The 12,500-nt window shown below is 41.1% G+C and overlaps 1 protein-coding gene across 10 annotated transcripts in view; it reads left to right on the top strand.

Annotated features, from left to right (window-relative positions):
- Positions 1-12,500, top strand: part of ptprea (protein tyrosine phosphatase receptor type Ea) — a 140,454-nt gene that overhangs the window by 116,997 nt on the left and 10,957 nt on the right. For all 10 annotated transcript variants that reach the window (XM_090218015.1, XM_090218017.1, XM_090218014.1 and 7 more), the window contains 5 exons: positions 4,211-4,301; positions 8,071-8,147; positions 8,358-8,394; positions 8,563-8,660; positions 11,605-11,724. In XM_090218015.1, coding sequence (XP_090074141.1) covers positions 4,211-4,301; positions 8,071-8,147; positions 8,358-8,394; positions 8,563-8,660; positions 11,605-11,724 — 423 coding nt within the window. The remainder of the gene's footprint in view (positions 1-4,210; positions 4,302-8,070; positions 8,148-8,357; positions 8,395-8,562; positions 8,661-11,604; positions 11,725-12,500) is intronic.

The raw sequence follows: 12,500 nt of genomic DNA, 5'->3' as shown, positions 1-12,500 counted from the left end.
TGTGTTGGACCCTGTGGGTTGATACCCAGACACTGTGTTGGACCCTGTGGGTTGATACCCAGACACTGTGTTGGACCCTGTGGGTTGATACCTAGACACTGTGTGTTGATACCCAGACACTGTGTTGGACCCTGTGGGTTGATACCCAGACACTGTGTTGGACCCTGTGTGTTGATACCTAGACACTGTGTTGGACCCTGTGGGTTGATACCCAGACACTGTGTTGGACCCTGTGGGTTGATACCTAGACACTGTGTTGGACCCTGTGGGTTGATACCTAGACACTGTGTTGGACCCTGTGGGTTGATACCCAGACACTGTGTTGGACCCTGTGGGTTGATACCCAGACACTGTGTTGGACCCTGTGGGTTGATACCTAGACACTGTGTGTTGATACCCAGACACTGTGTTGGACCCTGTGGGTTGATACCTAGACACTGTGTTGGACCCTGTGGGTTGATACCCAGACACTGTGTTGGACCCTGTGGGTTGATACCCAGACACTGTGTTGGACCCTGTGGGTTGATACCTAGACACTGTGTGTTGATACCCAGACACTGTGTTGGACCCTGTGGGTTGATACCCAGACACTGTGTTGGACCCTGTGTGTTGATACCTAGACACTGTGTTGGACCCTGTGGGTTGATACCCAGACACTGTGTTGGACCCTGTGGGTTGATACCTAGACACTGTGTTGGACCCTGTGGGTTGATACCTAGACACTGTGTTGGACCCTGTGGGTTGATACCCAGACACTGTGTTGGACCCTGTGGGTTGATACCCAGACACTGTGTTGGACCCTGTGGGTTGATACCTAGACACTGTGTGTTGATACCCAGACACTGTGTTGGACCCTGTGGGTTGATACCTAGACACTGTGTTGGACCCTGTGGGTTGATACCCAGACACTGTGTTGGACCCTGTGGGTTGATACCCAGACACTGTGTTGGACCCTGTGGGTTGATACCTAGACACTGTGTTGGACCCTGTGGGTTGATACCCAGACACTGTGTTGGACCCTGTGGGTTGATACCTAGACACTGTGTGTTGATACCCAGACACTGTGTTGGACCCTGTGGGTTGATACCCAGACACTGTGTTGGACCCTGTGTGTTGATACCCAGACACTGTGTTGGACCCTGTGGGTTGATACCTAGACACTGTGTGTTGATACCCAGACACTGTGTTGGACCCTGTGGGTTGATACCCAGACACTGTGTTGGACCCTGTGGGTTGATACCCAGACACTGTGTTGGACCCTGTGGGTTGATACCTAGACACTGTGTGTTGATACCCAGACACTGTGTTGGACCCTGTGGGTTGATACCCAGACACTGTGTTGGACCCTGTGTGTTGATACCTAGACACTGTGTTGGACCCTGTGGGTTGATACCCAGACACTGTGTTGGACCCTGTGGGTTGATACCTAGACACTGTGTTGGACCCTGTGGGTTGATACCTAGACACTGTGTTGGACCCTGTGGGTTGATACCCAGACACTGTGTTGGACCCTGTGGGTTGATACCCAGACACTGTGTTGGACCCTGTGGGTTGATACCTAGACACTGTGTGTTGATACCCAGACACTGTGTTGGACCCTGTGGGTTGATACCTAGACACTGTGTTGGACCCTGTGGGTTGATACCCAGACACTGTGTTGGACCCTGTGGGTTGATACCCAGACACTGTGTTGGACCCTGTGGGTTGATACCTAGACACTGTGTGTTGATACCCAGACACTGTGTTGGACCCTGTGGGTTGATACCCAGACACTGTGTTGGACCCTGTGTGTTGATACCTAGACACTGTGTTGGACCCTGTGGGTTGATACCCAGACACTGTGTTGGACCCTGTGGGTTGATACCTAGACACTGTGTTGGACCCTGTGGGTTGATACCTAGACACTGTGTTGGACCCTGTGGGTTGATACCCAGACACTGTGTTGGACCCTGTGGGTTGATACCCAGACACTGTTGGACCCTGTGGGTTGATACCTAGACACTGTGTGTTGATACCCAGACACTGTGTTGGACCCTGTGGGTTGATACCTAGACACTGTGTTGGACCCTGTGGGTTGATACCCAGACACTGTGTTGGACCCTGTGGGTTGATACCCAGACACTGTGTTGGACCCTGTGGGTTGATACCTAGACACTGTGTTGGACCCTGTGGGTTGATACCCAGACACTGTGTTGGACCCTGTGGGTTGATACCCAGACACTGTGTTGGACCCTGTGGGTTGATACCCAGACACTGTGTTGGACCCTGTGGGTTGATACCCAGACACTGTGTTGGACCCTGTGTGTTGATACCCAGACACTGTGTTGGACCCTGTGGGTTGATACCTAGACACTGTGTGTTGATACCTAGACACTGTGTGTTGATACCTAGACACTGTGTGTTGATACCTAGACACTGTGTGTTGATACCTAGACACTGTGTGTTGATACCTAGACACTGTGTTGGACCCTGTGGGTTGATACCCAGACACTGTGTTGGACCCTGTGGGTTGATACCCAGACACTGTGTTGGACCCTGTGGGTTGATACCTAGACACTGTGTGTTGATACCTAGACACTGTGTTGGACCCTGTGGGTTGATACCCAGACACTGTGTTGGACCCTGTGGGTTGATACCCAGACACTGTGTTGGACCCTGTGGGTTGATACCTAGACACTGTGTGTTGATACCTAGACACTGTGTTGGACCCTGTGGGTTGATACCCAGACACTGTGTTGGACCCTGTGGGTTGATACCCAGACACTGTGTTGGACCCTGTGGGTTGATACCTAGACACTGTGTGTTGATACCTAGACACTGTGTTGGACCCTGTGGGTTGATACCCAGACACTGTGTTGGACCCTGTGGGTTGATACCCAGACACTGTGTTGGACCCTGTGGGTTGATACCTAGACACTGTGTTGGACCCTGTGGGTTGATACCCAGCCACTGTGTTGGACCCTGTGGGTTGATACCTAGACACTGTGTATTTTGATATCTTGAGGAAATTAGGAAAAGTATAGTGGTTCATCATGTGTCACACATGTATGACTCGTTGATAAAGTGTCCCTGTGTTCTATTTGGGGATTCATGATTCGGGGGGGGGGGGGGGTTTCTACGGACGTCCAAACGCAGCCTTGAGTTTATGATTCAGGATGATTCAGGATCTTTGGACCGTAGGATACACTCTTTGTGGGAGGTTTTCCACGTAGAGGAAGTTTACGTTAGTCACTGTTAATGGACAAGAGGTCGTACAGGAAGTGCCGATAGACTGCCTTAACAAAGACCTATTGGTTACACTATACAATGCACATGCTCTGCCTGGAAGCAAGGCCAATGTAATCCTGGGAACCTGATAGGTTTTTAATGGATGTCATGTAAACTGTTGAACCACTCGTTAGACGTGGCGGTTGATTCAACTTTTTTAAAGTTTCAAAGTTTATTCGCCACGTGCTCAGGATACAACAGGTGTGAAACTGTACAGTGCAGCTTAGCCTGGTCCCAGATCTGTTCGCCACCACGTGCTCAGGATACAACAGGTGTGAAACTGTACAGTGCAGCTTAGCCTGGTCCCAGATCTGTTCGCCACCACGTGCTCAGGATACAACAGGTGTGAAACTGTACAGTGCAGCTTAGCCTGGTCCCAGATCTGTTTGTGCTGGGGTCGTCCTACGGTCGTTGTCAGATCTGTTTGTGCTGGGGTCGTCCTACGGTCGTTGTCAGATCTGTTTGTGCTGGGGTCGTCCTACGGTCGTTGTCAGATCTGTTTGTGCTGGGGTCGTCCTACGGTCGTTGTCAGATCTGTTTGTGCTGGGGTCGTCCTACGGTCGTTGTCAGATCTGTTTGTGCTGGGGTCGTCCTACGGTCGTTGTCAGATCTGTTTGTGCTGGGGTCGTCCTACGGTCGTTGTCAGATCTGTTTGTGCTGGGGTCGTCCTACGGTCGTTGTCACAAACAGATCTGGGATCAGCCTAGTATTACTGACTGACTGACTGGCTGACTGACTGGCTGACTGGCTGGCTGACGGACTGGCTGGCTGGCTGGCTGGCTGACTGGCTGGCTGATGGACTGACTGGCTGGCTGGCTGACTGGCTGGCTGACGGACTGGCTGGCTGGCTGGCTGGCTGACTTACTGGCTGGCTGACGGACTGGCTGGCTGGCTGTGACTGAGTGTGACTGACTGACTGTGGTGTGTTCTGTTTTGTTTTCAGTCGTTGCCGTCTGGATATACCCAAGGGACATACCAGGAGGCCAACAAAGAAGACAACAGAGAAAAGAACAGATATCCCAACATCCTTCCATGTGAGGAGCTCCATCTCATTCTCTCTATATCATTAACTAGTGATATCCCAACATCCTTCCATGTGAGGGCTCCATCTCATTCTCTCTACATGTATATCATTAACTAGTGATATCCCAACATCCTTCCATGTGAGGGCTCCATCTCATTCTCTCTACATGTATATCATTAACTAGTGATATCCCAACATCCTTCCATGTGAGGAGCTCCATCTCATTCTCTCTACAACATTAACTAGTGATATCCCAACATCCTCCCATGTGAGGGCTCCATCTCATTCTCTCTATATCATTAACTAGTGATATCTCAACATCCTTCCATGTGAGGAGCTCCATCTCATTCTCTCTATATCATTAACTAGAGATATCCCAACATCCTCCCATGTGAGGAGCTCCATCTCATTCTCTCTACATCTATATCATTAACTAGTGTCAAAGAACAACTTGATAGTCATTTGGAGCCACATTTCCTGGGTCTGTATCTATTTGCAGAGCATAAGTCAAAAGTTATTTTGGCATCGGTCAGTGATGCGAGACTCGTTCCCTAGCGACATGTATTCACACAGCAGTAGATACAGATCCTCACAGATAGTCAACTCTTCTCGTTCTGCCTGCGCTTCCTTTTGACAGTTTCACTTCCTATTTGGTCTATTCTTTAATTAACCCTCGGTCCATTTTTATAGAAACTGAGACCAGGCTGAAATTTGTTCATCTTCACTCCCGACTTTTAGGATCTGTTCAATACAAAATAGAGATCAGGGAATAGAATAGAGATCAAGGAATAGAATAGAATAGAGATCGAATAGAGTAGAGATCAAGGAATAGAATAGAATAGAGATCAAGGAATAGAATAGAGATCAAGGAATAGAATAGAATAGAGATCAAGGAATAGAATAGAATAGAGATCGAATAGAATAGAGATCAAGGAATAGAATAGAGATCAAGGAATAGAATAGAATAGAGATCAAGGAATAGAATAGAGATCAAGGAATAGAATAGAATAGAGATCGAATAGAGTAGAGATCAAGGAATAGAATAGAATAGAGATCAAGGAATAGAATAGAATAGAGATCAAGGAATAGAATAGAGATCGAGGAATAGAATAGAATAGAGATCAAGGAATAGAATAGAATAGAGATCAAGGAATAGAATAGAGATCGAATAGAGTAGAGATCAAGGAATAGAATAGAATAGAGATCAAGGAATAGAATAGAGATCAAGGAATAGAATAGAATAGAGATCAAGGAATAGAATAGAATAGAGATCGAATAGAATAGAGATCAAGGAATAGAATAGAATAGAGATCAGGGAATAGAATAGAGATCAAGGAATAGAATAGAATAGAGATCGAATAGAGTAGAGATCAAGGAATAGAATAGAATAGAGATCAAGGAATAGAATAGAATAGAGATCAAGGAATAGAATAGAGATCGAGGAATAGAATAGAATAGAGATCAAGGAATAGAATAGAATAGAGATCGAATAGAATAGAGATCAAGGAATAGAATAGAATAGAGATCAGGGAATAGAATAGAGATCAAGGAATAGAATAGAATAGAGATCGAATAGAGTAGAGATCAAGGAATAGAATAGAATAGAGATCAAGGAATAGAATAGAATAGAGATCAAGGAATAGAATAGAATAGAGATCGAATAGAGTAGAGATCAAGGAATAGAATAGAATAGAGATCAAGGAATAGAATAGAATAGAGATCAAGGAATAGAATAGAGATCAAGGAATAGAATAGAATAGAGATCGAATAGAATAGAGATCAAGGAATAGAATAGAATAGAGATCAGGGAATAGAATAGAGATCAAGGAATAGAATAGAATAGAGATCGAATAGAGTAGAGATCAAGGAATAGAATAGAGATCGAGGAATAGAATAGAATAGAGATCGAATAGAGTAGAGATCAAGGAATAGAATAGAATAGAGATCGAATAGAATAGAGATCAAGGAATAGAATAGAATAGAGATCAGGGAATAGAATAGAGATCAAGGAATAGAATAGAATAGAGATCGAATAGAGTAGAGATCAAGGAATAGAATAGAATAGAGATCAAGGAATAGAATAGAATAGAGATCAAGGAATAGAATAGAATAGAGATCGAATAGAATAGAGATCAAGGAATAGAATAGAATAGAGATCGAATAGAGTAGAGATCAAGGAATAGAATAGAATAGAGATCAAGGAATAGAATAGAGATCAAGGAATAGAATAGAATAGAGTAGAGATCAAGGAATAGAATAGAATAGAGATCAAGGAATAGAATAGAATAGAGATCGAATAGAGTAGAGATCAAGGAATAGAATAGAATAGAGATCAAGGAATAGAATAGAGATCAAGGAATAGAATAGAATAGAGTAGAGATCAAGGAATAGAATAGAATAGAGATCAAGGAATAGAATAGAATAGAGATCGAATAGAGTAGAGATCAAGGAATAGAATAGAATAGAGATCAAGGAATAGAATAGAGATCAAGGAATAGAATAGAATAGAGTAGAGATCAAGGAATAGAATAGAATAGAGATCAAGGAATAGAATAGAATAGAGATCAAGGAATAGAATAGAGATCGAGGAATAGAATAGAATAGAGATCGAATAGAATAGAGATCGAATAGAGTAGAGATCAAGGAATAGAATAGAATAGAGATCAAGGAATAGAATAGAGATCAAGGAATAGAATAGAATAGAGATCAAGGAATAGAATAGAATAGAGATCAAGGAATAGAATAGAATAGAGATCAAGGAATAGAATAGAATAGAGATCAAGGAATAGAATAGAGATCAAGGAATAGAATAGAGATCAAGGAATAGAATAGAATAGAGATCAAGGAATAGAATAGAGATCGAGGAATAGAATAGAATAGAGATCGAATAGAATAGAGATCGAATAGAATAGAATAGAGATCAAGGAATAGAATAGAATAGAGATCGAATAGAATAGAGATCAAGGAATAGAATAGAATAGAGATCAAGGAATAGAATAGAATAGAGATCGAATAGAATAGAGATCAAGGAATAGAATAGAATAGAGATCAAGGAATAGAATAGAATAGAGATCGAATAGAATAGAATAGAGATCAAGGAATAGAATAGAGATCAAGGAATAGAATAGAATAGAGATCAAGGAATAGAATAGAATAGAGATCAAGGAATAGAATAGAGATCAAGGAATAGAATAGAGATCAAGGAATAGAATAGAATAGAGATCAAGGAATAGAATAGAATAGAGATCAAGGAATAGAATAGAGATCAAGGAATAGAATAGAGATCAAGGAATAGAATAGAGATCAAGGAATAGAATAGAGATCAAGGAATAGAATAGAATAGAGATCAAGGAATAGAATAGAATAGAGATCAAGGAATAGAATAGAGATCAAGGAATAGAATAGAGATCAAGGAATAGAATAGAATAGAGATCAAGGAATAGAATAGAATAGAGATCAAGGAATAGAATAGAGATCAAGGAATAGAATAGAGATCAAGGAATAGAATAGAATAGAGTAGAGATCAAGGAATAGAATAGAATAGAGATCGAATGGAATAGAGATCAAGGAATAGAATAGAATAGAGATCAAGGAATAGAATAGAGATCAAGGAATAGAATAGAATAGAGATCAAGGAATAGAATAGAGATCAAGGAATAGAATAGAATAGAGATCAAGGAATTGTCTTTACACCCATTTTGACACCAGTTTTACCTACTGGAATTGTTGTCTGAAATGTTGTGAAGAAAAGCCCTAAAGTGTCCATGTGTTTTTAACAGATGACCATTCCAGGGTGGTGTTAACACAGCTAGATGGAAACCTCTCTTCAGACTACATCAACGCTTCCTATATCCATGTGAGTTGGGGATCTAGCTTTTTAAAAAATGTGTGTTCTTCTTCGGCCTAAATAAGGTTGGGATTATATATATATATATATAATAATATTCATAATAAATCATATATGTTTCAACATATTATATAATCTATCATGTTATTATTCCAAACCGAAACAAGACCAGTTTCCATTGTAATGTTATAAATTAACAGTGTTTTTATTTTTTGTTAGGGCTACACGGACAATAACAAATTTATCGCAGCACAAGGTAAATAAATCGATGTTTTTCTGCAGCAAATATTTAAATGAAAGTGTCGCGTGTGTTTTCCAAATATAATAACACATTTTTATTATTTTATTTTTAAACATGGCTGCTGGTTCCGTAATGTCAACAAAGATGAATGGGTTAATGAGGTGATGGACTGTTGTGTTCCAGGTCCTAAACAAGACACGGTAGCAGACTTCTGGAGGATGATATGGGAACAGAAGACGGCAACTATTGTCATGCTGACCAACCTGAAAGAGAGGAAAGAGGTGATTGGTTACAAGACTTCCTGGCTTTTTCAGTGTCAACACTGTTACTTTCACTTTGACTTTCTCTATAATGTTATACCTGCACTAGAAATACAGCAACTGTCTTCATTACACATTACTGCTACACTACTACACTGATACTAATACTATACTACTACTACACTAATACTATATTACTGCTACACGACTACACTGATACTAATACTATACTACTACTACACTAATACTATATTACTGCTACACTACTACACTGATACTAATACTATATTACTACTACACTAATACTATATTAGTACTACACTAATCCTATATTAGTACTACACTAATCCTATACTACTACTACTACTCTAATCCTATATTACTACTACACTGATACTAATACTATACTACTACTACACTAATACTATATTAGTACTACACTAATCATATATTACTACTACACTAATCCTATATTAGTACTACACTAATCCTATACTATTACTACTACTCTAATCCTGTATTACTACTACACTGATACTAATACTATACTACTACTACACTAATACTATATTAGTACTACACTAATCCTATATTACTACTACACTAATCCTATATTACTACTACACTAATCCTATGTTACTACTACACAAATCCTATATTACTACTACACTGATACCAATACTATATTACTACTACACTCATCCTATATTACTACTACACTCATCCTATGTTACTACTACACGAACACATTGCTGCTACACTTGTTTGAGTGCCCTCAAGCCTCTGAAGTCAAGCCATCCATTTCCACTTCACAATCTCTCCTTAAACAGACGAGGTCATCTGTCTCCATGTGTACTTTCCCCTGTGAGCAGTCCCAAGGAGCTTTACCCTGGAGAGAGAGAGAGAGAGAGAGAGAGAGAGAGAGAGAGAGAGAGAGAGAGAGAGAGAGAGAGAGAGAGAGAGAGAGAGAGAGAGAGAGAGAGAGAGAGAGAGAGAGAGAGAGAGAGAGAGAGAGAGAGAGAGAGAGAGAGAGAGAGCTAACCTTGCAGAGATCAATAAAAACAGGAAAGAAAGGAGATTAAAATCAGCTTTTGTGCTGCTCGGAATCAATGATTAAATAATGGCTAATAAAGCCCTCTAAAGCTTTATCATAATTAGTCAGCAAACTCTCTTTAAGTGGTTTTAGACGGGCTAATTCTGATTGACTGGCTGGCTGGCAGATTAAGCCCTCACATTCTCTACTGCACTCAGTGTCTTACCAGTCACCTTTAGGATGGTGATGCATTCAATGCCACCCTCCTATACCCCTACAAATCCAGAACAGTCCTAGTAAGCAAAACGATGTTGAAAAGACGTCTAAAATATAGTATTTTCCAGACGTTGAAGTTAGGTTCATTTAGGTTCTGATTTGGTTCGGTCTGGAGCAGACTTGATTTGGTCCAAACATAGAGGTCTATGATTGGCTCAGATTTGGTCCAATCAATGCTGGTCCAATCAAGGCTGGCCCTACCGCGTCAAATCTGAACCAAATACAAAGGTTTATGATTGGTTCAAGGCCGGTCTCGACCCCAAAAAACGACGCCTGGACAGGACCGAAAAGAGAAGACTTTCAAATGACGTTGGCGTCTGTCTGTGCTTACTGGGATGTAGCCTACAGTGTCAGCCCGCAATGGAATTGTATGAATGTCCATCTCTGTGGTAGGCCTACCATTTTGATAAATCAGGCAATTACATAGGCTTTATTAGTCCAGAATCACGTGACTAATCAATGTGGCTATTTTAAGCTCTGAATATCAGCTACCCAGCTTTTAATCCGGTGTTATCCTGAGCGTATTGGCAATGTGTTTACACAGCGGGAAATACAGAAGGACTTTCTTTTTTCACTATGTCCTTCATGTTATATCCTGCCTGTAGGCTACAGAAAAGGCCCCGTGCTCTTTCTACCGGAGGCTATATCTGCTACAGGATCTACATCAGATAAATGTTTTTAACAGAACGTTGGAGGAGCTCCGCAGCGATGCGTCTCTCCAACGGCACCCTGGGAATGGACAAGATAAATATTTTTTTTACGCCCCCCCTTCCTTTAACAAAGTGAGCACTGCTTATCACAGGTCGTCATCAGCGCTCACCTAATAAGCCCTTAGGCCACTGGTTGAGAGAAATACTCATTATTTTTGGGCAGAAATATGTGAGGGTTTTATGTGTCGTTGGAGGGTGCATCTTGGTCAGTTTAGCTTGGAAAATGATGGCTACACCGTACGAGACATGCAGTCTCCATGCTAGCCTACCACTTAGAATGACCTGTAAACATGCAGTCTCCATGCTAGCATAGCACTTAGAATGACCTGTAAACATGCAGTCTCCATGCTAGCATAGCACTTAGAATGACCTGTAAACATGCAGTCTCCATGCTAGCATACCACTTATATGCTAGCATGCAGTCTCCATGCTAGCATAGCACTTAGAATGACCTGTAAACATGCAGTCTCTATGCTAGCCTACCACTTTGAATGACCTGTAGACATGCAGTCTCCATGCTAGCATAGCACTTAGAATGACCTGTAAACATGCAGTCTCCATGCTAGCATAGCACTTAGAATGACTTGTAAACATGCAGTCTCCATGCTAGCATACCACTTAGAAATGCACACCCGATAATTTGTTTCATACCGTGTTGGGGTCAATTATATATATACTCCTGTCAATTCAGTAAATACACAGAAATTCCAATTCCAATTCTCTTCAATGCTTTTCAAAAAGGAAACGGTATCATTGACGTTGGAATTAGGTTATTTATACTTTCTGAATGAACTGGAATTAAAATGGAACTGACTCCAACCCTGTTCTATACTAAAGTCAGGGTGCTAGTATAGACGACATTGGAACATTCTCTATGATTAAAACCTGCGTGTCCTGCGGTGACTCATTTGCTTCCCTGTTTGTGTGTGTGTTTCCAAACCACTAGGACAAGTGTTACCAGTACTGGCCAGACCAGGGCTGTTGGACCTATGGTAACGTCCGGGTGGCTGTGGAAGACGTCACTGTGTTGGTAGACTACACCATACGGAAGTTCTGCATACAATATGTACGTTATTATTAGATGGTAATCATGTGGGTCCTTTAGATTATAACAGTACTGTAGGTTTGGTTGGAAATGTAAGTGCTTGACTGTCCTATACTTATTCACTTGTAGTATACTAAAGTACTACACTTATTCACTTGTAGTATACTAAAGTACTATACATGTTCACTTGTAGTATACTAAAGTACTATACTTAATCGCTTGTAGTATACTAAAGTACTATACTTATTCACGTGTAGTATACTAAAGTACTATACTTAATCACTTGTAGTATACTAAAGTACTATACGTATTCACTTGTAGTACACTAAAGTACTATACTTATTCACTTGTAGTATACTAAAGTACTATATTTATTCACTTGTAGTATACTAAAGTACTATACGTGTTCACTTGTAGTATAATAAAGTACTATACTTGTTCACTTGTAGTATAATAAAGTACTATACGTGTTCACTTGTAGTATACTAAAGTACTATACTTGTTCACATGTAGTATACTAAAGTACTATACTTGTTCACTTGTAGTATACTAAAGTGATACTAAAAGGTATTTGACTGTAAATATGTAGTCTACAGAGCTCTACAACACTGATGGACATAGAAACTTAAAAGATGTGTTGTAAACTGTGTGTGTTTTTTGTGTCGTGTGAATAGAGTAGACTACAGATGTAGGATCATAGTTTGAGCGTTTGTAATTTCCACTTTGATAATTTAGACTTGAATTGCCCAAACGAAAAATGTATCAACCCTTACAAAAATGTCCTTTAATTATAATCT

The sequence above is a fragment of the Oncorhynchus mykiss genome, chromosome 23, assembly GCF_057628025.1.
Source record: "Oncorhynchus mykiss isolate SJ-2025 chromosome 23, ASM5762802v1, whole genome shotgun sequence".
In the NCBI taxonomy this organism is placed as follows: domain Eukaryota; kingdom Metazoa; phylum Chordata; class Actinopteri; order Salmoniformes; family Salmonidae; genus Oncorhynchus; species Oncorhynchus mykiss.
This window is presented reverse-complemented; position numbering and strand designations above follow the sequence as displayed.